Source organism: Thermobia domestica, chromosome 1 (genome assembly GCF_964235325.1).
Source record: "Thermobia domestica chromosome 1, izTheDome1.hap1.1, whole genome shotgun sequence".
Taxonomy (NCBI): domain Eukaryota; kingdom Metazoa; phylum Arthropoda; class Insecta; order Zygentoma; family Lepismatidae; genus Thermobia; species Thermobia domestica.
The window spans coordinates 302,607,020-302,634,333 of record NC_137454.1 but is presented as its reverse complement, the minus strand read 5'-3'; the positions used below and the strand labels follow the sequence as shown (position 1 = coordinate 302,634,333).

At 34.7% G+C, this 27,314-nt stretch overlaps 1 protein-coding gene across 3 annotated transcripts in view; it reads left to right on the top strand.

Moving 5' to 3' along the window:
• LOC145661745 (uncharacterized) overlaps positions 1-27,314 on the top strand; it is a 575,920-nt gene that overhangs the window by 346,497 nt on the left and 202,109 nt on the right. For all 3 annotated transcript variants that reach the window (XM_081727084.1, XM_081727086.1, XM_081727082.1), the window contains exon 2: positions 16,523-16,734. In XM_081727084.1, coding sequence (XP_081583210.1) covers positions 16,523-16,734 — 212 coding nt within the window. The remainder of the gene's footprint in view (positions 1-16,522; positions 16,735-27,314) is intronic.

Genomic DNA, 27,314 nt, shown 5'->3' with positions numbered 1-27,314 from the left:
CAAAATACATAGGAAAGACAAGGAAACGTGCTGCCATCTGTTGATCATAGTTGAGTCTTTACACTCACCTTAAGTTTTTATAGGAAGCAATACGTATTTAGTGATATATTTCTTTATTTCAAATCGTTAATTTATGTTTAGCATCAATTTAAGTTCAGTAATTCAACTTCATTCATTTAATTATACAGTCATCAAAATAAATGAGGATACTATTTATTTGCCCTATTTTTCCTTGTTTTGCTGCTTACTAGGAACATCGAAATTTCAAGCAAAACCGAAGAAAGTTGATTGCTATTCTGTTCGAGATTCGTAGATGGGATCAGTCAGTCAATGTGATGAGAACTGGATTCACAGAGCAGTGAGCATGAAATCAACTCACATGGTTGATTATACAGTTTCTCTCATTTATGCCCCAGTGATTAGGGAATTCGTTTGCTTACATATCACGAAACACCTGTGATTTGTTTGTGTGCCTTCTATGAGTACCGCCCTGAAGACTGCCAGAATAGAAGCATTTATTCAAATATACTTTCCTTTGCGTTCTAATCAAGTATTTTCTTCCATAACTGATTACTAATGTATTTTACAATGGGATACATTAGGAATCGACGAATGAACTTTGACAATACAGTCATTTTTTTTTTTTTAATGGCAATTCTAACTTGTGCCAGAAGACGTAGTTTGTAATTTCAGCATCATATTGAACAAGTGCTATAGAAAAGTAACAGAAACATCATCATCTTTTCACTTTGAGTTTGAGCTTTTGTGTCCTTATACAACATCAAGGTTATAAAGGAAGGAACCAACTAATATTATCGTAGACTCCGAAACAGGATCATAGACTTGAGTGTAATGCAGCTGCTGAGTGAATAGAACATCATACAAAATCAACTCTCACAGTATGAGTCGCCTAGGACATCACACACACTCGCCTCCAAGAAAAAGTGTACATTATTATTATTATTATTATTATTATTATTATTATTATTATTATTATTATTATTATTATAGTAATAGTAGTAGTAGATTTGAGAGAAATAGAAAGAAATAACTAACTAAAAGTCGTTTCTACTAAAAATAAAAGAATGCTAAAAGACCTTAAACCTTCGTGAATATCCAGTATTATATACGGCGGGAAACTATCACTTAATTGCAGAGAATAACAGCAATATTTTTGTTTCATTAAATACAATTAAAACTTCGTTTTATAAACAACGAATTGTTAATGTTGTCATAAACAGGCAAGTAAATGTATTAAAACTCAAATTTTACGTTTTCTGGTTATGACTATCCGCTCACGATAATCCTGTCATTCATGTTTGACTTTAAAAAAAGAAACAAAAAAGAACTATATGGAACTGAAACCTAGTATACGGTCAAGCGCTTTTGGCAGAAATGAAAAGAGAGTAGTGAAATATTCATAAACCTTCGTTTTCCTTCAGTCTTTCCATATAGTGGTTGGTTGGTTCCCTTTTTGGTATACTCGGTGGTTCTTTCATTCCCCCAACTCTTTTACATTCTATTATAACTGTCACAGTGTACTGGTTGGAAAGTTTACCTTGTTGCCAGCGCTACGTCGCTGGCTCTTTATCCCTTCTATATTTGCGTATGTATGTGACATGTATACAGAAAGAGAACAAGCGCGGAACAAATTTTGTAGTAAAGGGAAAAAGGACAATAGCTTCCCTCACCTCATAGTTCTAAATTTTGCTTTAGGCAGAATATGTAGTTGTATTTTGATGTTGTAGTTATTGTCACTGCCACTAACAATGACGGAAGTAGATGATCTTTTGCTTTATCCATATGGTAAATGTGCTTCTAATAATTTCTTAGTTGAAGTCTTTTTTGTAGCATAAATGTAATGTGGAGTTAAGTTGATTTTGAGCTTAACATCCCGCTCAGCTGCGAGGCTATATGAGACGTGGACCTATTGATTAACGTGAAATCCGAACAACATGAGGTCCCGCCGGGAATTGAACCCGGGTCTCCCACGCCAAAGGCGCGTACACTAACCGCTAAGTTACGAGGGAGCTCTAATGTAATATGGAATACAAATTCCTGCGAATTATTTGCAACCAGAGCAGAAATTTTAAGGGCAGTTTAGCTTAGTAGTGAAAAAAAAAAAACAGGTTTTTCAGTTTTTAGAAAAGGCAAAACCGGTTTTTGAAAAGGCAATAGGTGATAGGCAGATTTTCTTCCAGGAGGCAATTCGAAATTTGAGAGGGCTGTATTAGGGTACTAATTACCTATGGACGTATCCTGCTTAAAAGCGGCTTATAATAACAATTTATCTTAGCTCGTGGTAAAATGGATTAATATCTCATAATGTTGGAAGATTATAGATTTATCTTATGTGTATTATCCTTTGATGGATTTTAAAGAGAATTGATGAAATCTTTGGATGAAAAAGGATTAGCTTTCGAATTGTAACAATTTGTTTGTTACTGTGCGTTCGTGTATGATATAATTGTTCTTTAGTGGAATTTTATATCCGTGAGTGAAAATCCAGTATAGCGTACACATAAATATATTCTGTTCGTGCACAAACTGTGCTAACATTAAGAAAACCTATACTTAAACTAACACTATCAATAAGTTATAAGTTCGCATACATTGAACTAACATTTACCATTCGCATTTGTTTCTCCTTTTGGTATTATTTATTTATTTAACAATCACCAGATATAGCTCAGAGACCATTTTATACTGATTATCTAACAACATTAACAATGGAAAGGGTTTGGGAAGGTATCGGCCAGGGCCTGTTTAGTAGGCACCATTCCGGCATTTGCCTGATAGGACTCAGGAAAACTCTGAAAAACTCCAGTAAGGATGGTCGGCAGCGAGAATCGAACCTACGACCTCCCGAATGCGAAGTCAATGCTCTACCATTTGAGTTACTTGTGCTTTGTAGACCACCAACCGAATGAATTATCCAGAAAAAATGCAGTGACCACTTTGTCCCGTCTATTTTTATTTAGGTCTGTTTTCGTGTTGTGAACGCTGACGTAAGTTGAACTACAAAGTTTTACTCTGGGAACTATATCTTCATGTTTTCAGAGGGGAAAATAATAAATAAAAAAAAATCCTGTTGCAGGAAGGCCTGTGTGCGTGGATGAATTGAACATGGTTTTCAAATAGTTGATAAACTGAAGCATTCAGGAAGTGGTTTCTAAGAAAAGATTCCTTCCATTTCGTGCTGAGGCAAGAACTTGAGGTATTTGACTTCATTTATATCCAAAACGCATTTTACGTTGAATGGTTGCGACTGGGTGCGTCAGACCGGAAGCGGAAGTAAGCCTACTTATGCGTTCTCCCAGAAACCACTCACAACAAATCAAGGGGGGCGAGTGATTGAAAGAGTGTTGGAAAGAAAATAAACGAAAGAAAGAGACTGAGTGAAGGGAGTTTGCGATGGAAAAATCTCGTCGTGACAACGAATTAATCTCTGTAGACGGGCAGCTGAGAGCTGAGTGCCAGGTGTTGAATCAAATACTTCTACCGTATTGTGTTTTCAACCTTCTCAACTTCCTTACTTTTGCATAAGTTACTTCATAAATAATAGTAGTTACATGTATAGGGTGTTTTATTTCTGGTACGCATTGGTACGCCGTACCGGTACCTTTTAATGAAAGCGGAATATTTCCTCTTCTGTCTTAAGAAAAAGGGTTGACGAAAAACTTCGAAAATGTCAAATAGTAAAAAATATAGATTTATTGAGAAACAGAGTTTTTATTCTTTCCCTTTTTTTCTTTCTAGAGAAAGAGTTGCAAATCTTTGTTCCTTCTTGAAATCAGTTAATTGTATTCAGGGGCTAGAAATATTTGGGCTCTTCTGTCTCTCGCTGGTAGGCACGTTTTCGCGCCTCCCTTTCTTCATTCTTTTTCGCGCGCTAATATAATATAAACTATAAAGTCTCTGAATCGACCAGATTTTTTCGGAAAAGACTGACATCCCACAACGAAATAATTGTTACAAATCTGTCTGTCGCTGAAGTTTGATTAAACTGAAAGCCAGTACAAAAATTCTGTTGGGACTCTACCTCTGTACTTTCTCCGTAAAGGAGCTTTTGCTCAGTTCCTATTTTAATGTATCCAATTAATTGTTTTTATTCATTATTACACTGAGAAAAATCCGTTCTCCGGAAAGCGGTATATTGTACAAATATATGGAATCCTCTTGCTTACTACAGAAATCAGTACGGAGCATACGTCATCCGTATTCTACATAGGCACTTCCCTTAGATGTTACATCATGTCGTTGCAGGATGTCTTATATCTAACAGTCTTTCTTATAGTACGTACATATATGTATGTTACCTTCGTCAGCTATATGTTATATATGTCCGTTTGTATGTAAGATCCTGACCGCCTATATTGCTTCATATGGAAAGTACGTATAGATGGAACACTTATACAGAGAGTATTATAAAACATGCGTTTTCACTTATACGTTTGCTGTATGTTAATTCCAAAAACTATAGGATTTACAAATGTAACATACGATTTTACGTACGCCACATACATTTTTTTCTCAGTGCAGGAAAAGGATTAAGTGAAAACATCCCATAGATTTTTTTTCGCAAAGTTTATCTATTAATTTAGTAGAGGTTTTTAGAACATTTTGGTATCATGATTACTATTCTGAACAACATTATGTGAACAATGTATTGTATGTGTGTTATTATTGAAATTCAGCATTTGTGGAACTCTTAAAGCCTTTTGAAAACAAACAATAGCAACTTACTTTTGTGTGTTTATAAGAAGAGAAAAAAGCAAGAAACAAATCACTATCAAATATTGATTATCATTACGTTTATTATATTATAAAATTAAGATGAAAGAATCAGATATTTTTCAAGCATCTTTATATATATATAACGTTACAGATTTTAGTTACAAGATTGTAGTGATATGTTACTGGACATTGTAATTATTACTGTTAATAATAATAATATCGTGAAAGGTATGCAACTTTTTAATCATTATGAACTTGATGTACAGCGTACCAGCACATTTATCTTTTGAAATAAAACACAGACACACACTGGCACACACACACACACACACACACAGACATACATATATATATATATATATATATATATATATATATATATATATATATATATATATATATATATATATATATATATGTTTTAAGTACTGCTGTATTTTGACTTCTGAATTGACTACAATACTGGTTGCAACAGCTGGTTATACTCATACTAGTACTAGCTAGAATACTGGTTAAAATTTTATTCAACACTAATCAGTAGAGACCGGATGTTAGGCAAAATGCCTATTCTTTAATATTAAAGATATGATCAAAAATAACGTTTTAAAGTTTATATGGGGGGTTATAGTTTCGATTTAAGCCAATTTTATTTTGCCTATTTTGCCTATTTCGACCTTTACTGCCTAAATAATTGCTTTAGTGCCTAATATTGCCTATTCTATGCATTTTCTTCAAAATAAGCCATCATTGGAAAAATATATAATTTATGTAACATAATACACACATATTTACTTATATTATGTATTTGTAAACACAAGCTCGTGGTACATAACAATATGTATACAGGATGGACTTCAAAGATGTTCACATACTTTGGGAGGTGATTCGTGACATGAAAAGAAGATAAAGTCCTCTTGAATGCCATGAATCATCTCCTGAAGTATGTGCGCACCTTTATGTCCCGTTTCAATTGTCAGGATTAAATTTTCGATTCCAAGTTGGTACCACTCGAACACAATGCAGAATTCGACAACATGCAACAGCACTTTTTGTCTTCTTTTCATGTCACGAATCACCTCCCGAAGTATGTGCATATCTTTCAGATTCACCCAGTATGTGGAATGCATAGCATGCCTCGTTTTTGTATATACAGTAAAAGAAGATATTCTTTAAGAAACAAGTATGTTTCTATATTCTTTGAACATTATCTATGACTTGAATCTATTTTTAATGGTATTGAGTATTTATTTTCATTATTTCGAGTTACATTTTAGTGCCTATTTTTTAAATTTTAAGTGCCTATTTGCCTGCCTATTTTTCCAGTTTTTAGTGCCTAAACATCCGGTCTCTACTAATCAGCATAAAACTAGGACATTTATGGAAGCAAATTAAAATGCTCTTCACAAATGGAAATGTACTAAATAGCTTCCTTAAGTTTTACTTTTATATGTATGTAGCCATTTATGCAGTAAAACTGCTTGAGCATATTGTAAATGGCCAACACATTATCTGCACTGAAATGCAGTTTCTCGTGAGGTCAGAGAAGACAATTAGTCCTGGGTCTGATCAGAGGAAAGTGAGTAACCGTTCGATTTAACCAGACGGTGTTGCCAGGGTGGTGTCCAATCAGTGCCATGGAGAAAATTGGGGAACAACTTGAAAAAAAAAAAAAAGAAGTACGGAAATCCTCTCTAGAAAGCAAGCATTAACGGCGAGGGAGTCATGTACTGATCTTACATCAATCCAAAGAGGCGCGCACCTAGAAATTTTTTTTGGGAGAAGTCCAGGCTTTGGGGTAAGAGTCCAACCCACTACTACAACCCACTTCATCTATCTTGTATTAAATGGGTATTATTCTGCACCCAAAAAGACGATAAATAATTACAAAATATTTCTGTCTATATTTTCAGGGAAAAATTAGAACTAGATTGTTTTTATAAGAGAAAGAGTACAGATGAAATGTAAGATCAAATTTTCATACCTCATCAATCATTTCCCTGTTGAACAAATATAGCTTTATTGAGAAAGTGTACAAATTAATGTTGAGTTAGACAATATTGTTAGGGGTGTGGATCCTGTAAGACCCCTCCTTCTGTGAGTACACCCTTGCTCCAAAGGCATGTGTTAAAAGTCGGCTGCTAGTCCTTGGCTATCTGAAGACCCTTGCGCTAAGAGTTTTTTTTAAATGTAAATTTGGTTTAGAATTCTCGAGATACTAGTATATCTTGAGGTTAACATATGGTTTAGGAATTAGGACTTGCGTGAGATTGACTGGTTACAGGTATGAGTAGAGATGGGTCAGTGAGTTTGGGAAATTCAACAAGACAGGTGAGCCACAGACTATGTTACCAGTTTCCTGAGATCATTCAAGATTAACTGTACTACCTACTCTACATTGGTTGGATTGGGGTTTAGAGTCCCTTTCAGCAGCGAGGCCATATGAGGCGTTGACCTACAGTTCAACGCTGAATCTGAATCACGTAAGCTCCTACCGGAAATCGAATCCTGGTATCCTGCGGTGAATGGTCACGAGGGAGCTCACTTACTCTATATTATAGTTATTATGAAATACATTATAATATAGCTAGTTTATTATAGTGCCTTTAGAATTATTTCAAAGAGAGTTTTTTTTTTAAATAAGCTATAACACAGTTGAAGTATTTCATCCTTAAATTGGCAATTTTGACTACAAATGTGTGTGATTTTGTTATATTAATTTCATCAAACTTATCTTAGTTACAAATATTGTCCGTTCACTGTAGCTTGGCGCTGTGTTTTGACACAAAACCTGGCCAGCGAATCTTAGCAGTCCTTCCCCTACTTTCCCCTTATAGCAGTTGTAACAGTGGAACTAACTCATCAATTTTAGCACTAGTAGGGTTTGGTATTTGCAAGTTGCGTAAATTTCGAAAGAGTTTACTTCTTCTCTAATCAGGACCGTAACTTGTGTGGGACAGGGGAGGGGCAACTTCCCCCCAGGGAGGTTCCCCGCCGTTCGAAGGGGCCCATTTGGAGACGAAATTTTCTTAATCCATATACAATACGAACATGAAATTATAAATGAAGCATTAAACAGTTTCACTACATTACATAAAGCAGCGCACAAAAGGTAAATAAAACAAAAGTGAGCCTTGTGCCCACTTCAGTAAGAAACGTCTATTATTAGGGGCCCTAGAAATAACATTTATTCGTATGGCTTTGAGATTTGTCAATGTTGTCCCCTTAATTAATTTGTCATGTATGGAATGGGCCCAAGGGCGTAAGTAGCGGCCCCGCAGACCTTGCCGTGAGGGAGGGCCGACAGGCTCCGGGGGGCATAAATAGTAAGAAAAAGTTAGAAAGAGGGGGGCCAAGAATGAGAAAAACAACTTTTTCTAGGAGGCCCAAATACACATATTAATGCTTTCCCCCCAGAAAAAAAAAATATAAGTTACGGCGCTGTCTCTAATGTGAATTTATTGGTACACTTCTGCTAATAGTTAACTATATCAGGTTGGTCTCTTTAAACCGGTTGAACCGTGGAGAGAAACAATATTACAGGAGGATAGTATTCATATTTTAAGAAGGTGGGGAAAGGAGAGCAAGGATGAGAAAGATGAGAAGAAAGAAAGAAAGAGAATGAAAGAAACACTTCTACATTTACTTCATAATGAATTTAAACACACATAAACGAAAAAGGGATGTCGGAACCCACCACCATAATATTTGTGGAAGTGTTGACAACATAATATTCTGAAGGAATATATTTCCCGCCAATTCTGGGGCCTCGGTGTTTGGCCCAATTCTGGCCTTGCAGCAGTGGCGGATCCAGGGGGCGATCATGGCGATTGCCCCCAGGAAAGGAACCTTTCTCATTTTATATATTTAAATAAAACCCAATCCCAGAGTTTGGAGCTCTTAAAAATAGCTCTAAGTAGCAGTATTAAAACCCACCGCCCTCAAGAAGTCCGTCCTGGATCCGCTCCTGCCTTACAGAAGCTACTATCTAGTCATTCACCTCGTGGGACTGAGGAAAACCTTAATAAGGAATACCGGCCAGAGCCGCGTTCATGCCCACGCTCGATCTACCTATTTTAATGCCTTTTTTCGTGTTGCACAGTGTCTGGTAAGGGCACCCAAACAGGGCAAATGTGTACAGCTTTAAAATGTTTAAATGTTAAAATTCGCTTTATATTGTACTTTGAACACTTAATTCAATGTGTATTATATTCTTCTTACAGCAGCATGGTTTATTTACTAATACTTTAAGTCTATGGTTGTTAGTATTTATAATTATTGCATCATACTAATCCTTCTCAAAGCTCGTTCAATTAGTATGAAATTCTACACTTAGCAGTTTGCAACATTGCAAACCTTCACCAACAGGCAATATGTGGGGAGAATATTTCCACCTATACTCGCATCGAAATTCCCAGCCCTTGTTTACAATCAGTACAATATGTTTCTGTCGCCTTATCATGAAAACAATGCTGTCCAGCGAACCTAACGGTCTTCGCTACCTCTGTTTATTGTTTACAACACAAACTGCCATCTTCCAATATTGCCAGGCGTACAAGGTTTTCGCACACTTTCGAACAAGAACACTTGTACAAAATTGAGTGTGCATTATATGTAAGATTGTATTACATAAGAACTAACTCAATTTTTCATAACGTTAATATCTCAGTCATCTCAAAAGCAGCAATTTATGTAGTAATAGCACTTGGTCCATGACTGTGCAGAAGTAGGTACATTCGGTTCGGAGATTCATGTGCCTGGCAACCATGAATTAACCATGTAGGGGTGAGAAGCAAGGTTTTGACGCTCGCACTACAATTGTTGTTTGTAAACAATCTTCCATCCTAGAGTGAACAGACAATAACATTAAAGTTATTACTACTTCATACAAGGTGTTGATGATGTTGTTATCTTTCGGTTTAAAAAGAAAGAAAAAGAAGAAAAAGAAATAAAATTAAATTCGCTATACGAGGTGTTCAAATAATGTACACTTCCATGTGGCTTGCGAAATAACAGTTCGCAGTAGAATTAAAAAAAAAAAAAAAAAACTTGTATCCCTCAAGCTCATGTCAGAAGTGAATATTTCATACAATGTACTCAATAGTCCTCACATTCAAACAATCAGTTAGTTGCTCGTAGGGTAGAATGTCAGATGTTACACGATCGATGAACGATCTACAATTGTTCGCGCGTTTTACAACACTTGCTATTTCTTTGAAGTTATTCGTACACTTACAGTATTTTTTTTTTTTCGCGTTATTCATACACTGGAGATTCTCAATGCTATGCTGTTCTGAACTTTCACCGCACTGTTGTTGGAAAGTTTAACTGTGTAAGCCACAAGATAAATGTGGCTTTCTCCTGTGGACATGGCGTTTCTGTTTATTGAATCAATAGCACCACTACTCGCGGGAGTTCCAATTTAACATAGCGTTGACGAACTGTATCACTTGCCAGTTTTCCCTACAACAGAGAAGATACACGTAAATCAGGGATGCAAATAGGCAACAAATTTTTACTAGTCCAAGCAAAAAGCTACTAGCCCACATCCCACAATAGAAAACATTTACTTACCTTCAGTATGATATTAAATACTCGCCCGCACCGATGAACCACTCGCCCCAGGCGAGTGGGGAGTCCTTATTTGCATCCCTGCACGAAAAAATATTTTTCATTGCACTTTGAGCAGGCGCGCACCCAGAATTTTTTGTTAGGAGTCGTCCAATACTACATGCCACTACGTCTATGTAGTATTGAAGGGGCGTTATTCTGTACCCGAAAAGATAACAAGTAATTGTAAAATACTTCTAATATTTTCATGAAAAAATGATAGAACTATATTATTTTTATAAGAGAAAGGATACAGATGAAGTGTAAGATAAAATTCCCGTGCTACATCAATCATTTCTCTCTTGAACCAGTATAGTTTTATTGACAAATTATACAACTGTATGTTTGAGTTAGGAAGTTTTGGAGGCGGATGAGCAACCAGTGGACCCCCCGTGAGTGCTTCTTTGACTGGGAGAGGAAGTTATATACTATGTCATTTATAGACACGCATATTGTTTGATTTCATATTAAGAAATATTGATAACCTATTTGTCTATGAATTTCTTACCCAATATTATCATAAAAATTATTGACTAATTGACTAGCCAATCATTACATTTGTTCAATTGAAATTTAGTAAATAGTAAACTATAGTGAACTTTTAAAGATAAGGAATACGTTTGTCAATTACATATTCACCACAGACATTTTTCATAATGATATGCAAGTTGTAAATCAGATTTAAATGTATTGTAATAACATAAATATTTTTGTGTTAATTAGAATGTGTTTTAAATAATAACAAGAATGTTAAATGAATGATATAGTGTAGTAATGTTATTATTTGTAGCTTGCAATTGAATTAGCTTTTTAATATATATTTTGAACATATTAATTTAATTTTGATTTCACAAGTAATAACTTAGTAGTAAAAATGTTGTATTCTTAGTTACATAACATATTTCATGAACGATAACGTAGCTTTTTATAACTGTGTTAATTGATTAAAATTTATTTTTATGTAGTGAATACCATTTAGTATACCTATTATTATTGTTGTTGTTGTTTTCCTATTTCCAATTCTTCTTTACTGTTAAAGTTGGATAACTAATCACTTATTTTACCAAAAACATCTAACTAACGCATGCAACCAAGATTTATTTATTATTTTAGCTGATCAGTAACTTAAGCTACTTACCTTACTTGCGTGTTTATTATACGCTATCAAGGATTTCGTTAACTCTGTTTATAGTTAAAATTCTAATTGGGACTCTTCTAATCACTCCTGTCTGCTCTATACTAATTATGGAATCAATCCTATTAAGTTGAACGATTTAAAAGGTAGTTGGTTACTCCGCATTTATAATTTTGAAGCAATCAGAAAGAAACGATTATGTCAGGGAAAAGTGTAAACTTCGGGAAATAAGGAGAGCTTAAACCTGTATACATGATTCCAAAAGTGTATTCCCACCTGCAATTCTCCCTTTCCTGCAATAGTAGGCAACTCCAAAACAGGGTCGTTGGGGTGGGTGAGAATTAGAAAGGCGTTGGGTCCAACCTCAATTTTGTTACAAATATACCAGAGTGGCAAACTGCAAATAAGAGAATAAAGTAAATTGTTAAGAATGACTGTTTTATTATTGTGAGGAAATGGATGACATAAAAAGTTACAAAATGATCTTACTTAAGCAATTCAAACCAGATGAATGATAAGAAATATACATCAGAGGAGAGTAGTGTCTCTCCTTTTTCCAAAAATAAAATCTCGTAAAAAAGAGAAAAAGGTTACATAATGTAAAGGTTTAATATAAAATCCTAACAGCAAAACAATAAACATCCACAAGAAACGGAAAGAGAGACAAACACAGACTAAGGGACACCATTGGCGTAGCGGGCTCCCATACTCTTTCTCTATTGATTATTTTCGATCAGAAAAGTAAGAAAATAGTTATATATATACACGTAGAAAAATACCTAAAACTTAAGTTGTAAATTGTCATATCAGAGTTTGGAGCTTGAGTATAAAAATGCATTTGTTTTGGAAGTACATGCATTGCATAATTGGTATTTTGTTTACGGTTTTTAACGTCTCTTTTCAATACAGAGACTATATGTAACATGCAATTACAGTTTAAATTAGGATAGATACCACAAGAACTCTCAACAGGAGGGCCGCGGTAGCTCAGCGGTAGAGTATTCACCTCTGGTGAATGGGGTCCCTGGTTCGACCCCAGCTCGCGCCAAGTGAGCCTTGTAATGGACAGACGCCGTGTGCGTGGGTTTTCTCGGGATTCTCCTGTCTCCTCCCACTTTATTCATTCCACCATTTCATTCATTTCTCATTATCACCCTCTCCTTTAGCTTAGCCGGCATAACCGTTGGACGTAAAACTTAAACTCTCAACAGGAATTGAATTCGTGTTTTCTTTATTAAAAGCTATAAAACTAATAACTTATCCAAAAGAGATTCCATAAATTGCATAATAAATTAAGATGAATATTGGAAAAGAATATTCTCTAAACCATTTTTCGATGTTAAATGTTTAGTACAATATATGACGATAACTTAATTTTTCAAGTAATATTATATGACCATGCTTTCAAATGATGTAATCGAGAATAGCCCATCTCTTGCTATGACACAAAGCATCTTTTTGCATTCATGTTAAGTTCGCTGTAATGGATGTTGCCTCATCGTACCATCATAAATATTGGATTATAACCAAAATGAAAGGGTAGACTTTCATGCCAGTAATTTAATTGTCATTGTGTCCGTTATATGTGTTGAAACCTCATTATGGATCAAATGCTTTAGTTAAAGTGGAAAAAACTGAACGCTTAAAATTATCTGCGATTTAGAAAATATATATTCATTATGAAACAATAGTAAAATAGGACCATCAAGATTTAATTACCTCACAATGTTTAGAACTGCGTGAAGCCACTGGAAGAGGATTGAGTGTATCTTTCTGTTAATAAACGTATAAGTTGATAACCCAATCATAAACTGAAAACTTTGTTTTGAATCTTTTCTGTTTGCTCTGTATGTGATGTGCAATGTTATGTTCTGTTTATTGACAAACGAAAAATCTTCACTAAACAAGGTAATTAACAAGCCCATAACAGATGATACACGATATTATTTCGTCAGTTATGATATATATGCCACATTTAGTAAACATTAATAAGGAAAACATGCACAAGTACATATTCTGGTGCAATGTAGATTTTGATTAATTGACTTTTCGAAAATTAAGAATTATGTGTGTTTCACTGATAATGTCTCATTGCGGTAAAGTAGCGTGTTATAATACAATATAATAATTTTTCACCGAGAAGTACAATAAAATTGGTATTAATCTTTTCAAATTCAATTTATAATACTTTTTTGGGGGGTTTTCTGTATTCATCACTATAAACTGCAAATTATTTTCTTTTTAATTAATTGACTTCGAAAGTAGTGATTAAAACGTATATATAACGTTTTCCCATAGAATACAAGTTAATTTACTTGATTTTTGAGCAGAAATTTTAGATTCATAGGAAAAATAAAATTCTATAAACGTACATTATCTACTATAACATTATATTCTATACACGCACATTTTCTCGTATGGATAACTTCGAGACACAAGAAGTACAATTTAAATACAGTATTCTTTGGTATTGCGACCTGAGTTTATTAACAAGAAAACATTACAGCATATTCAACAAACTTTAAAAATTCGTTACTGAATTCTCTATGTCTGTGTGTATGTATGTCTGTTATTTGCAAAATTTTCAATTTTGAGACCTCCATTCGATAGAGCATCAAAAATTATTTGAGAAAGTAATGGAATTTTTCGCTCGTCACTCTTACCGTTCCCGAGATATTGGTTAAAAAAAAAAAAAAAGTTCCGATTTCGGGAGATTTAAGGAGTCATATCTCGGGAACCATAAGTCATAAAGAGATAATATTGCTGTTGATCAAAATCTAAGAAAATGGTGAACATTTTCGTACCAAATACTAACCGGTGGCCACAGGTTATATCAGCATTTTCAGTATGGTGGTGAAAAGAACGGCTCAATATAGCTAATTTAATAGATCCCCTAATACGCAGGTTTCAAATATGTATAGTATATATTATGTATTGAATTTAATCAAATAAATTTAATATACAATTTCATATAAATTTCAAAGAAAAAATAATTCCTTTTAAGTTCGAGTCTGGCAATGCTCTTCGAGCATTCTCAATTTGTTTTATGATGAGGGCTCTAAGTAAATTATGAAAAACGAAAAGAAAAATTTGGAAAACAGTTATGCTAACTGAAACTAGGTGTGCCCTTAGAATAGCAATGGATGCCCTGATACAATAGGTTTTATAGTGTTTAGACGCTCTTCAAAGATGATACTAAATCAGGAAGAGATACTAAAAATCATGCATAATAAAAAAAAAGAATTTTCCGTTCTCGGTAAGTGCGTCAAGAGGTGCAAACTTTTTTATCTATGTTCACCATGAATTTACCATCGAAAGAGTTTTACCTGGTTTACCAAAGCAGCAAAACCAAAACTACTATTAGAGGGGTTAACATTTTAATGAAAGGTAGTTTCATCTCTTTTGCACCTGATCATGTGTATTCGTTATCTACATATCATTAAGCAATAAAGTACACCACTTTTCATCCCATTACTCAAAAGCTTACATGTATTCTTTCATACATTCCGAGTATTGGAAAAACAAATTACTCACTGCATCCATATGTATGGGTGCAATTCAGTTGACCAAAGAATGTTTATCTTATCTAAGCGTCTTTTATATTCGATCTGATCTGCAAATGAAATTAATACTGTATTTCTCTGAAGAGAGAAACGCAATTGAACTGAAAATAAGTTTTTATTTAAAATATTAAAGTTGTCGCTTGATGTGATATCTTCCTCAGTATTATTATAGGAGCACCGGCACTAAATATCGAAAATTGGTACCAAAGTAATGTTTTTTTAGGAAATTTATCATAAATCATCTGTAATTTCCATCGTGCACCAGAACGTCTATACCATGTGGAAACTTATTACATTCCAATTACAATGACGTACAAATTGTTTCCCTACTAATTATCGTGTAAATTTCAAAAGTTTTGCTGAACGTATATACAGGGTGGTAAGAAACTATATGAACAAACCTCGGAAGCTGATTCCCGTCTCCGAGACTAGCAAAAACGTCCTCTGGAACTTTGGTTAGTGAGGGATAGTTTCGGCGATATAAAGTGCCAAAATCGTGGGAAAATGAATTTCAGAGGGCTGTAATTCAAAAACAACGCAACGTAGAGAGTGCGGTATAGAATATGACACTCGAAGTCATACCTGCTCGATTGAAAAATTTATGTTTCAAACCTCCGTAAGATGTGTGCGAGGTATTCCCTAAACGAACTTATGGATTCCCTATAACCTGGCAAGTAATCCCTATGTTCCTTTGGGGAATCTCTCACACACATCTTGCGCAGGTTTGAAATATACATTTTTCAATCGAGCAGGTATGACTTCGAGTGTCATGTTCTAAACCGCATCTCTACGTTGTGTTGTTTTAGAATTACAACCTTCTGAAGTTAATTTTTTCCCACGCTTTTGGCACCTTATATCGCCGAAACTATCCTTCACTGACCAAAGTTCCAGAGGACTTTTTTGATAGTTTTGCTAGTTAAATAAAATATTTAATATATGTGTGTGTAATGATTTTTTAAAAAGGTATAGATGTCAGTCATCAGAAAACCATGGATGATAGATAAAAACTGGCAACAAATTTTATGAGAAAAGTTATGTTAAAATTAGATTTTCCGTCGTGTATCAAGTTTTTGTTCTTACCTAGCGAAATTTGCCAGTCAATGACTCTATCTTATTGCGCTACCTTACAAATTATTTCTTTGCCCGTTTATGTTGTTATGTAATGTAGTACGCATGTACAAAGAATCTGTCCTGACGGTAGCTAAGGGTTAAATGATGCATGCTTAGCATGAATATACTATACCTTTTACTTATTTTTCTTTACTAAACATGTGTACCTTTCTCTCTATTTTAATAATGTAGATCGAAATTATTGTGTATTAATAATGCTCTGGTCTAACACTTTACTTGTTTACGTTTATGATCTAAACTGCTAATTGCATGTCTTGCATCATGGTTTTTATACTAACACTCTCTGGTGCTGGGTCATGCTTTGACTTTCTTCTTTCTTTTTCTTTTTTTTTCTACGTCTACATTCTAGCTTTATTATCAGGGACGCTGAAAACCTATCAAAAAGCTGCCTGTGACGATGAAATTGTGACGTTGAGGTGTCCACATGGAACGACCATAGCAGTCCAACTAGCGCAGTATGGAAAATCAGCGCCATCAATTACGCTTTGCCAGCCATCAACGCCAGACGCTTCTTTGGCGGAGAAAATCAACACAACATGTCTTTGGCCCACCGCTCTAGAGGTAGGTTGCAGTTTATGCTTATTTTCACAAGTCTTACTCCAATTTTAATTGTTTTCATATGTAAATGATCATTGTATCATATCAAAAAGTTATAGAAAATTTTAATGTTAATTTTACATGAAACATTCGTGTTTATGTTGACCTAAAGGCATAAAAATATAGAAAGCTGTAAACGCTGCAGTGCATATCTTGTTTTCACTTGCTCTAATGTGTTTCATCCTTCATTCACTAAAAAAACATGTGCTTAACGGAACATATTGACAATTTTGAAAATATTTTCTTATACAAATGCATTTAGACTTATATTTTATACTCTTATTGATGAAATATTAATATGATGTATAAAAAAAGTTATTCAAATGTAAAGCCAGAATATTAGATTATTTTCTTAAAATTTCCGGAAATCATAATTTTGTGATTAGAACAACTTATAGGTAACTCGTAAGAGTTTTATTTATCTCCACAAAATTTTACTTTTAACAACTACTGTATACCAGGATAAAACGATATGGAGGTACGCAAACTGGGCAAGATTTTTTTCATGGCACCAAAATTACGAACTGAAACTTCTGCGCATGTATCAAAAGCAACAAAATTCCGTAGAACTCAATTGTCACGCAGATTACTTAGCTTGTACTGGAACGTAGTGCAGTTAGTATCCGCCTTACGACCAGTTGTAAAGTGAAGTTAGCTGGTTACTCTTAGCACTTCTCACTACTTCGCATAAATTAAACAAATTAATTGATATTCATAGACGCTTAATTCATACGAATAGGATGAAAATAGTTCGACCACCAAATTTTGTATGAATTCTGATCTCGTGTAACTGCAGCGTAAATAGTCAGAAGTCGATTGATCAAAATTGAATTTCCTGCTGTATTGTAATGTAAGCTATCACCTGGCCAACTTTACAACTGGGCATTCGTAACCAAAATCAGTCGTAAGGCAACGACAGATTTTACTTCGCCTACTGCTCAACTAGTTATGATTTTCACTCATACCTATTAACGAGAAGAAAAAGAATAAAAAAATCAACTTTACAAAATATAAAAAATATTATCGAAGCCGAAGTTAATGATAGTACAATGGACATAGTTTCTTTCTTTCGCTAATTACTGATGAAATGAATGATATCTTCTTGAAACGAAAGATTCAAATTAAATACATAAGCGATTTGATTTGCGATATAGAAAGTCTAGAAGCTGTCGTGACGCGAGAATAATTTTCTCCAATTTCTAAATGATTTTTTGCGAGTCTGTTCTTTCTCACAATCAGAATAAAGTAGAGAAGTATCACACCATAACTATCAGAAGTATAAATCTGGGAAATACAAACAACAGGCAAGGCTCTCAATCACAGCGCTGTCTAAAGAAAGCGTTGGAGTAAATTGAAATGCTTTTTTTTTTTTTAATGAATCTGTATTATATACACATTTGAAACAATTTAAATTAAATTTGATTTATGGAAGATGTTTCAAATACATTTTAATACATTACAATTAGTAAAATCAAATAACTAGAATTCCCGTTCATTTCAAAGTAAACAGACAAATACTTTTCCAAATAAATCAATGAGACATACCTTAATGCATTAACCTTCAGAATGGCTTCTTTACATGTCATCAGAATAGTATTTCCATTTTGTCGCAGAAACATCATATTATCTCTTAAATGCTGCGACATTTTACCGCGTTAACAAGTCATAAAGTATTGTCAAGAGAATCAAGAGTATGAACCTCCTTAACACATATCGAATGATTAAAGTTATTTGAATTAATTTTTATGTGTCTTTTGAAATATTTTCTGCGTTCAATTTCTGGATATTCTGCCTATTATTGTATCATTATCGTCTCTCCTTTTTCGTAAAAAAAAAGAAGTTTTTTGTAGTTATGAGGTTATTGTAAGGAACTTCATTATGAAGTGAAAACATTTCTGTTACCTTTCGAAAGTTCTAATTTGCTTACCTGAAAGCTTTGCTTCCAGTTTGTTATATAGCTTAGTTTCGCTCAGAACTTCCATCACAAATATTTAGTTCGAAATATTATATTTTCCACCTTTCCGCTTCGTTTCCTTCAATTTAGTCTAAGATTTTTCGTCTATACATTTTTCCTTTCATTTCTGACGTAACAAGTGTGGAAGTACGTGTTCAGTGGGAGAAAAAAGGAACGGGAAGGAGATAGAGAAAAATGTGTTTTCCAGGTGAGAAATCACGCAGAGCTCCCGAACTTTCTCTTCGGTGCTCTTCAACGTTTCCCAAATTCTCTCGTAACTTTTTTCCAATCGGTTCGATTTGTCTGGATTTATTATCGGTGTCCCATTCATCATTGTAGATCCTCTGTCCCACAAATCTTTCTTTAGAACCTACCTGCACATCTCCAACCCTACATATGCAGGTTGCTTCTTTCCCACCTTATTCTCCCCACACAGGATTGCAATCTGTAGGAAGATTCTTATTACCATTTCTAAGTTCTCTTTACAACTTGAAGAATTTTTTTAAATACAATATTTTACCTAACAATCGCTTTATAATTCTGCTACATAATAATTACTATTGTTGTACTGATTTCGTTAGTACTGGACTGGGTTATCTTGTACTTACTTCAAGTAGAAATGAAGAAAACAATTTCTAGGGTTTGATTTCGTAAATACTTCCTTTGTCTACAACTGAATAAGGAAACAAAAGTTCCTAATTTGAGGTTACAATTAAGCATAAATAAGTTACTTTGGTAAACAATACCGCAGAATTTCATTATCAAAGTGACTCATGAAGTCCTGCAAAAAAGGTGAGGAATTTTAATATATCTATTTTACAGAATAATTGCTGATTCATGACATAGTGGGAAGAAAGAATACGACCCCTGAGTTGCTCCAGTCGAAAGCACTAGAGACTCATTAATGTACAGGTCGGGTAAATGAAGAGAAAATTTTAGATCTATCACTTTAGAGACGAAAAAAATCATACTGAATTTTATTATATTGCAAACGTAGAATGATTTAATTGAAAAAATAACCACAAAAGAGATTTATAAACCGTATCCTTCCTCTCCGTCCATATCTTGTGTTTATATACCACATCCATTCTTTGCAAAACGATCGATTGTGTGTTTATAAACAACGCCTATCTCTAAATGTTTAGATAACACTTCAATTCTCATCAAATCATTGTCTATACGTTATATTTTCATTCAGATGTACTATGAGGCATATATACTCGTTCGTATCATATGTTCATGGCATGTGAAACTTGTCGAATGCATGTTACTGTCCTATATTGCCTGGCTGCGTTTTCTCCAATCAGGACATTCACTGTTCTTTAAGAATATGATAATATTGCAATCAAAACTCGATACTGATTCATCTTTGTGCTTTATCATAGAGCTGAGGTGAGGTGATTTTGAGTTTAACGTCTCGTCCTGTCTATTAACGTGGAATCCGAAACACATGAGCTCCCGTCGGGAATCTAACACGGTGACCTTAACTTCTTGCCGACAATTCCTTTCTTTGGAAATAGTTTATGAACTCATACCAGTGTCTCGCATGTTATCCCATCTTGGGAAAAGCAGTTCTTGATTTGCTCTTGTGTTAGTTGGCTATAAAACTGTTTAGTCATCTCTAGGCTCATTTTGGCATTCACAATTGATTAGAAGCAAATTGTACCCACTAGCGATATTCTTGACATTATCAAACGCCAATTTTCTGACGGTGTAGTGACTTTTCATGAATTAGGCGAAGATTTTCATACCAGTATCTCGTCTTTTGAGCACTCACGCAGGTTTCGTCCGTCATAAGGTACAGAAGAAGACACAGAAGTCCTTCAGTAACTATCACCATAAGGTAATAGTTGCTACATAAAGAACACCATCTTTCTGATTGGAACTACGATGGACAGTAAAAAATTTCTCGAATTCTGTTGTAATTCTATTACCACAATATAAGTACACATTTACTTAATTGCTTTCAAAGATGGCACCTTCGGAACACAGACCCACACACTTTTTCCACTGCTAGTGCGATTGGTAGAAATACCGCCGAAATACCTTTTCCTGTTTCTTCTGAAGTCCAGCCGTCACATTTTGATTCCTTCTACTTTGGCAAAACGAAAAAGGCCCATTTTTAGCTTTAGGAGAAACCAAACATCCGATAGTGCTAAAATCTTTTTAAGGCTATCAAACTCTCTCCTGTTTGATATTCCCCAATTCCCCAATCAGATATTCCCCAATTTTCACATGAACCCACTTGTTTGTGCGTTACTCGATCTGTGAACTTGTATCAACTGACCACTACACGCTCTTCCATTTAGTTACACTATTCGTACACTGCCTGCTAGGACATGTTCACACTTGTTAAGTTCAGAAATAGGCAACCTAGTGACTGTATTGCACAAGATTCATTATGATTGCATCACAAATGCCAGAACTATAACAACATTTCGAGAATTTTCTGACTGCTTCTCACACATACGTAGACTAAACAAGAAGGTTTATATCACTTCTTGTGATGTGAAACGTAGGTTTTAAGTGCACGAAACAACCCTAAGAGACAATAAGCGCTTGGAGGATAAAGGTGTTATGTTACATTTTTCGAAATGTTGCATTCTGACTGTTCATGCACGTGTTATATGCTACTCATGCTACCTAACACATTATTTGGTGAGTCCTCGTCCTAGTGCAGATATTTAGAAACGATGAAGGTGGTATGTTAACGGATAAAGTTGTGAAAGTCAATTTTCCCATCATATTCAATTTGTTACAAACCACCTTTATCCTCCAAGCGCTTCAATTGTAATGAATATGTGAAACTTGAGCACAACAATAAGTGTAGAATAATTTGTATGGAGTACCACGATGGACAATTTATATATAAAACGTGGTAAACTTAACTCTTCATCCCGCAAAACATCCTCATTTACTGTATTTCCTGTTTTTTTTTTTTTTTTTTTTTTTTAATACAATCCATATTACATATCCATATATATCCCTTCTCGACATATTTAATTTGAATCGGCTTTTATTGTCATCGGTTATGATTCATTCCTATTCCTGATAGGTTTACAGTACCAAGGATATCGTAAATTGCAGTGCAATTTAAGGGCTTGTTTTCATGATTATATATATATACCGATGAGACGTCCACCAAAAGCTTGATTTACCATTTTTCTTCATTTGATTTTTCCCTGAAATACCAATGTTAGTCACCGTATACATCGTATGAGTTCAACCGATATGGATCAAACTTGGCGTGGGGGTAAACTTTGATCTGCTATGCAAGTTTGTGAAGTATTCTGGTGTGGAGAGTTTTGATTAATAAGTTATACGTAAAATCAAAATCAAATGGAAGACAAATTTTACGACTCGTGTTTTACAAGTCTGAGTTATTTTATATCCATTACTAAGCTGCTATGTGTCAAAATTGGTAAGAGATCATTTGATTTGACTTGAGGTTTTAAAATTACTATTTTTCTTAGCTGATTGCATATTGTATAAATTATGCATGGGTCTATGAGAATCTATTTTAGATTAATTAAATCCTATGGGTATTCCTAGTATATCATTGGATTGTCTTGAAACTTCATAGAAATGAAATCTAGCGTTGAAGAAAACTTTTGTTTGATTTTTTTGTAAATAATGTCATTACCAATTCTAATTATGATCAGGATAACGACTTATTATATTAGCAAAATCTAACTTCCATCTTTCTTGAAATTGACAGATCAAATTACTACATCTGGTCTTTTCTCTTTTAACGAAGACACAGTTAGTAGGTTCTGAATTAATTAAGCTTCATAATACAATTGCATTTCGTATCATTTTCGAATGCCTTAAGCTATGCTTAAGCAGTGTTACTAGCCACTAGCAGAATCTCGGAAGAATTGATATTGAACTTGAGCGTTCACCTCCGGTGCTTGGGGTCCCTGGTTCGATCCCAGCTCGCGCCGTGTGGACTTTGTGGTGGACAAACACCGTGCTCGTGGGTTTTCTTGGGGCTCTCCCGTTTCCTCCCACTTTCTTCATTCCACCATTTCACTCATCTCTCATCATCACCGTCTCCTTTGGCCTAACCGGCATAACCGTGAGACGTAAAATTGAAAGATTTTATTTCATTTTTTATAAATATTGAACTTACAATGTAACGTTACGTTAACCGAAATTACGTTGTTGGAATTATACAAATTGATAAGTTGTTTCCGTGCCTCGTGATCATTAAGTTTTGTGTTCGCTTTATGCGACCCCTACTTTCAACTATTATTTTTCTTATCTCTTCATCAAGAGAATGCTATGACAGCATGCAACTTATTTAATACTGTAGTTTATACGCGTTTATTATTATTATTATTATTATTATTATTATTATTATTATTATTATTATTATTATTATTATTATTATTATTATTATTATTAAGTATTCTGCCTATTAAGAGGTCCTGAATCTAATGAGTTTCTTTTGGGGGGGCGGTATTCGAGCCTGGAAAGCTTTTTTTGACGTTTCTCGATCTTCAGCTTCCTCTTTTAACTCCCAATATTTTCTTCTATTTTTCAATTCATCGTTCATCGATTACTTGTGTGCTTCTTCCTATTCCACGCTTTCCTTCCATCTTTCCCTCTATGGCGGTATGAAGAAGATAATTTCTTTGCAAGATGTGTCCAATCCCATTGTCCTTCCTACGAACAATGCTGACTAAAAGCGTCGATGCTCTCCTACCTGTTTTAAAACATCTTCGTTTCTTACTCTCTCTGTCCATTTTATCTTCTCCATCTTTCTCCAACAATATATTTCTAATTTCTCTAAACATTTATGCTCTAACTTTCTTAATGTCGTAATATATGTATCGTTTATCGATTCGCCTCACAGAACTAAGTCTCCCAGAGTGACTCAGTAATGCTGAGATACATTACATGGTAAATTTTATCTAACTTGCGATGAAGTAACTATGCATTCCCAATTTAAAATCGTGATCTGATTAGCTTAAGCTCTTTGGAGTTTTGTGTCAGAGAGATTTGCTTTAAGCTGTTTTATGCTTAAATGAATTGTTAGTTTCATTCAGTATCCAACAGTTGTGATGGCAATAACCTACGACGGCAGATGTTTGGTTTGTAAGAAAATATTCCAAGATATTAGATTATTTAACAACTCTATACAGATTACTTCTTAAATTTCCGCCATTCTCCCTTGTGTTATAATCTATATATTAAAATGCTAGGTTTATATGTTTGTCTCCAAATAAAAGTTTATGTTTGTCTCCAATCCTTTCGACAATGAGATCGCGAAAACCACAAGTGCTAGAAACGTGGCGTTTTCGCTAGTTAAAATTGAAAATGGAAGAAAGAAAAGATTAAAACTACTTTATAAAAAAAAAATCTGTCAAAGATATTTTAAAAACAATCGAAACACACATTTTTGTTTTGTATAGAAATGAAATAATGAAAGAAAGCTATGAATTCAGAGACCTTAATAGTTTTATAGACAACAATTTAGCCAGAAAATAATATCTTTGATCTCTGCGGGGATTAGGTTCACCTTGCCCATTAATTTTATTAGTGAAAAAACAGCATAACTGTTAGCAGAAAGCGTACGGAGAAACCAATTAGAAACAAATACGATGAATTACGTTTATTGTAGTCACAGGTGACGTTATCACACTCTTTTGGAATTAATTATCACTATTACTATTGGGGGCCGTTGGTTCGAAACAAAGCCATGTAAATTTGTATTGTATTTTTGAGTTTATGCCCGACGATTCTGCTCTTTAGACCATACACATATGTACTGTGATTGTCATGCGAGTCAAAGAATATCAAGGAGTTAAAATATGCTATTTATTTACTGCGACACCGTTCTCCGAACAAAGAACGAGTCGCGCCACTCTAGACTCGGAATAAAAGGTAATCCTAGTTGAGTTTAGTTGATTTTAGTTTAGCGTCCCTTTCAGCAGCGAGGCTATATGAGACGTGGACCTACTGATTAACATGGAATACGAACCACATGAGCTCCCGCCGGGAATCGAACCCGGACCTCCCACGCCAAAGGCGCGTACGCTAACTTGAAAGGTAATACAAGTATATGGGGCCTTGTATGCACATGCGGTTTGTCGACTTTACCAGTGTAGCTACTGTCATATAGTTCTGTGACTTTATAAGAAAAAGTGAATTGTATACGGTCTTCTTACTCGCAACTTGACCTAGGTTCGTTCCTAATCTTGGAAGCCACGGTGGCTCAGTGTTAGAGCATTTACTTTTTACATGAAATCTGTGGCTCAATCCGCAGCCAAGTAAGTTTGTGGAGAACAACATCGTGTCCGTGGTTTTCCTCGAGGTACTCCTGTTTTTTTCAATAATTTTATTCCACTGAACTTTCTTATTTTATATATAAATAAAACCCATTGCAGAGTTTGGACCTCTTAAAAGTAGCTCTAAGTAACAGTATTACAACCCACCGCTCCCTTCAGAAGTCCGTCCAGATCCGCCCCTGACAGCACTTGTCCATGCCATGGTCGGAATTCGAATCGATCTTACAATCGTCAGGGTCATATATTAAACCACTCTATCATATTTCGTACAAGTTTGTAATTACCAACATCTCTTGATTATTTCATTTCCTATCACGTTATCATTTCCCCAATCTCTGTTTCTATATATAAATGAAAGTGACTATATTTGTAACTTACTAACTCTTGAACCACCTGACCGAAGAACTCGACTAAATTTTCAACATAGGTTCGGGCCTGGAATGGTTTTTATCATTTCACTTGAACGGTGCAACTTAGGGAAGGGTGTATATATATATATATATAATATGGAAGTGACTACGGGGTGTACACACGACCAATCTCTTTCAAATGTTCAACATTTATAAGGTTAGGTCCTGGGATGGTATAAGCCTATTCATTATTTCACTTCGACGGTGCAACTTAAGGGAAGAGGACGGGGAGAAATTTTAAAATGGGCCGACATTAGTGCCGAATCCATAGTTTTCGGGATCATTGAGGTTAACAGCGACGTTCCGATGCTTAAATCGAAATTCACTCCCGCAACTTGGGGGAAGGGGAAGATGCATATGAACGACCGAAAATGGCCAACATTAGTGTCGAATCCATAGTTTTCGGGGTCGCTGAGACGAACAAATTAAAATTCAGCCCTTTATATGTCCAAAATGAAAAGTATCCTCTTCGTGCGAGGAAGGGGTATTTTGCTAGTTCTTTTATAATTGTTCATTGTAATTAATTATTCACCTTCTTTAATCTACAGGGCATAAACTTTGAACGTAAATCTAGAGATTTCGTTTCATTTTTAAGGATTTTAGTATATGTAATGGATCATAATCAATTTTGACTAGGATATAGAGAATCGAAACTTGGGAATCAAGTGGATGGAGGTGATATTACAAAGAACGGGTAATCAACTATATCCGGTTTTTACGTTGAACACTATAGAGCAAAAATGGTAACAGATAGCAAAAAACGGTTTCCTGCAATCGATTTAGCGTTCCAAGAACACATTTTAGCTTTATGCTAAAACCGAAACCGATAAAAGCCCGCTACAACTTCCGGTTTCAATATTGATCTACATAGAACAAAAGTGATAACAGATAGCGAGAAGCGTATCTTTTAAAGAATATGTTTAGCGTTCTAAGAATAGTTACCATCTTCTCTCTCAACTCTGTATTCAAATTGGAAGTGATAGAAATCAACCACTTCCGGTTTTAATGTTGATCACCATAGAGTGGAAACGGTCATAGATAGAGAGAAGAGGTTTTCTGCAACCAATTAAACGTTCCAAAAAATATATTAAATCTTCACTCTAATCTCTCCACTAAAACCGGAAATGATAAAAAATGATCACTTCTGGTTTTAATATTAATTGGGAAAATGTCACGCAATATAACCAAACTCTTTCACGTGGTGTACACATGACACTATATATATATATATATATATATATATATATATATAGGGTCGACCATTAAACTGGGATCCGAACAGTAGCGGATCTAGAAAGTAAGAACTGTGTGGAACCCAGAACCCAGAATATGATAGATATATCATGACTTTACTTTAAACTTTCAAAAACATATAAATAATGGCTTCAATTATTTTTGTCATTCAATCTCGGGGGGCGGACTAGACTGTCCCGGCCCCGAGTTAGATCCACCACTGGATCAAAATTACCACACAAGGATTAATCAGAGGCATTGCATTCTCAGGAAGAATAAACCGGCAAACGTACCCTAGAACTTAGAATTATTGTTAAACTCTTTAAGGAAAACTAAAAATGTATCAAATGATTGCGATCTTGGCCAATAATTAGTTTTTAGATTAGGCGCTACAAAATTTTTGGACGGCCCCTAAATCGAGATCTCGTATTTTCTACGGCATAAGGACATCATACTGAGTTACGTCATAGTTTGGGTTTTGCTACACTATATGTAGTTCTCCAAATATAAGGCTTACAAGAAAATTTTTGATTGAAATATGTTGTATCTTTTGATCCAAAAAGAAGTTCTTCCTTACTAAGGAAGCATTAGCTAATAAAGTGTGCAATGTTTAGAGTAAATCAATTTATTAAATACCTTAAAATCCGTCTTTAT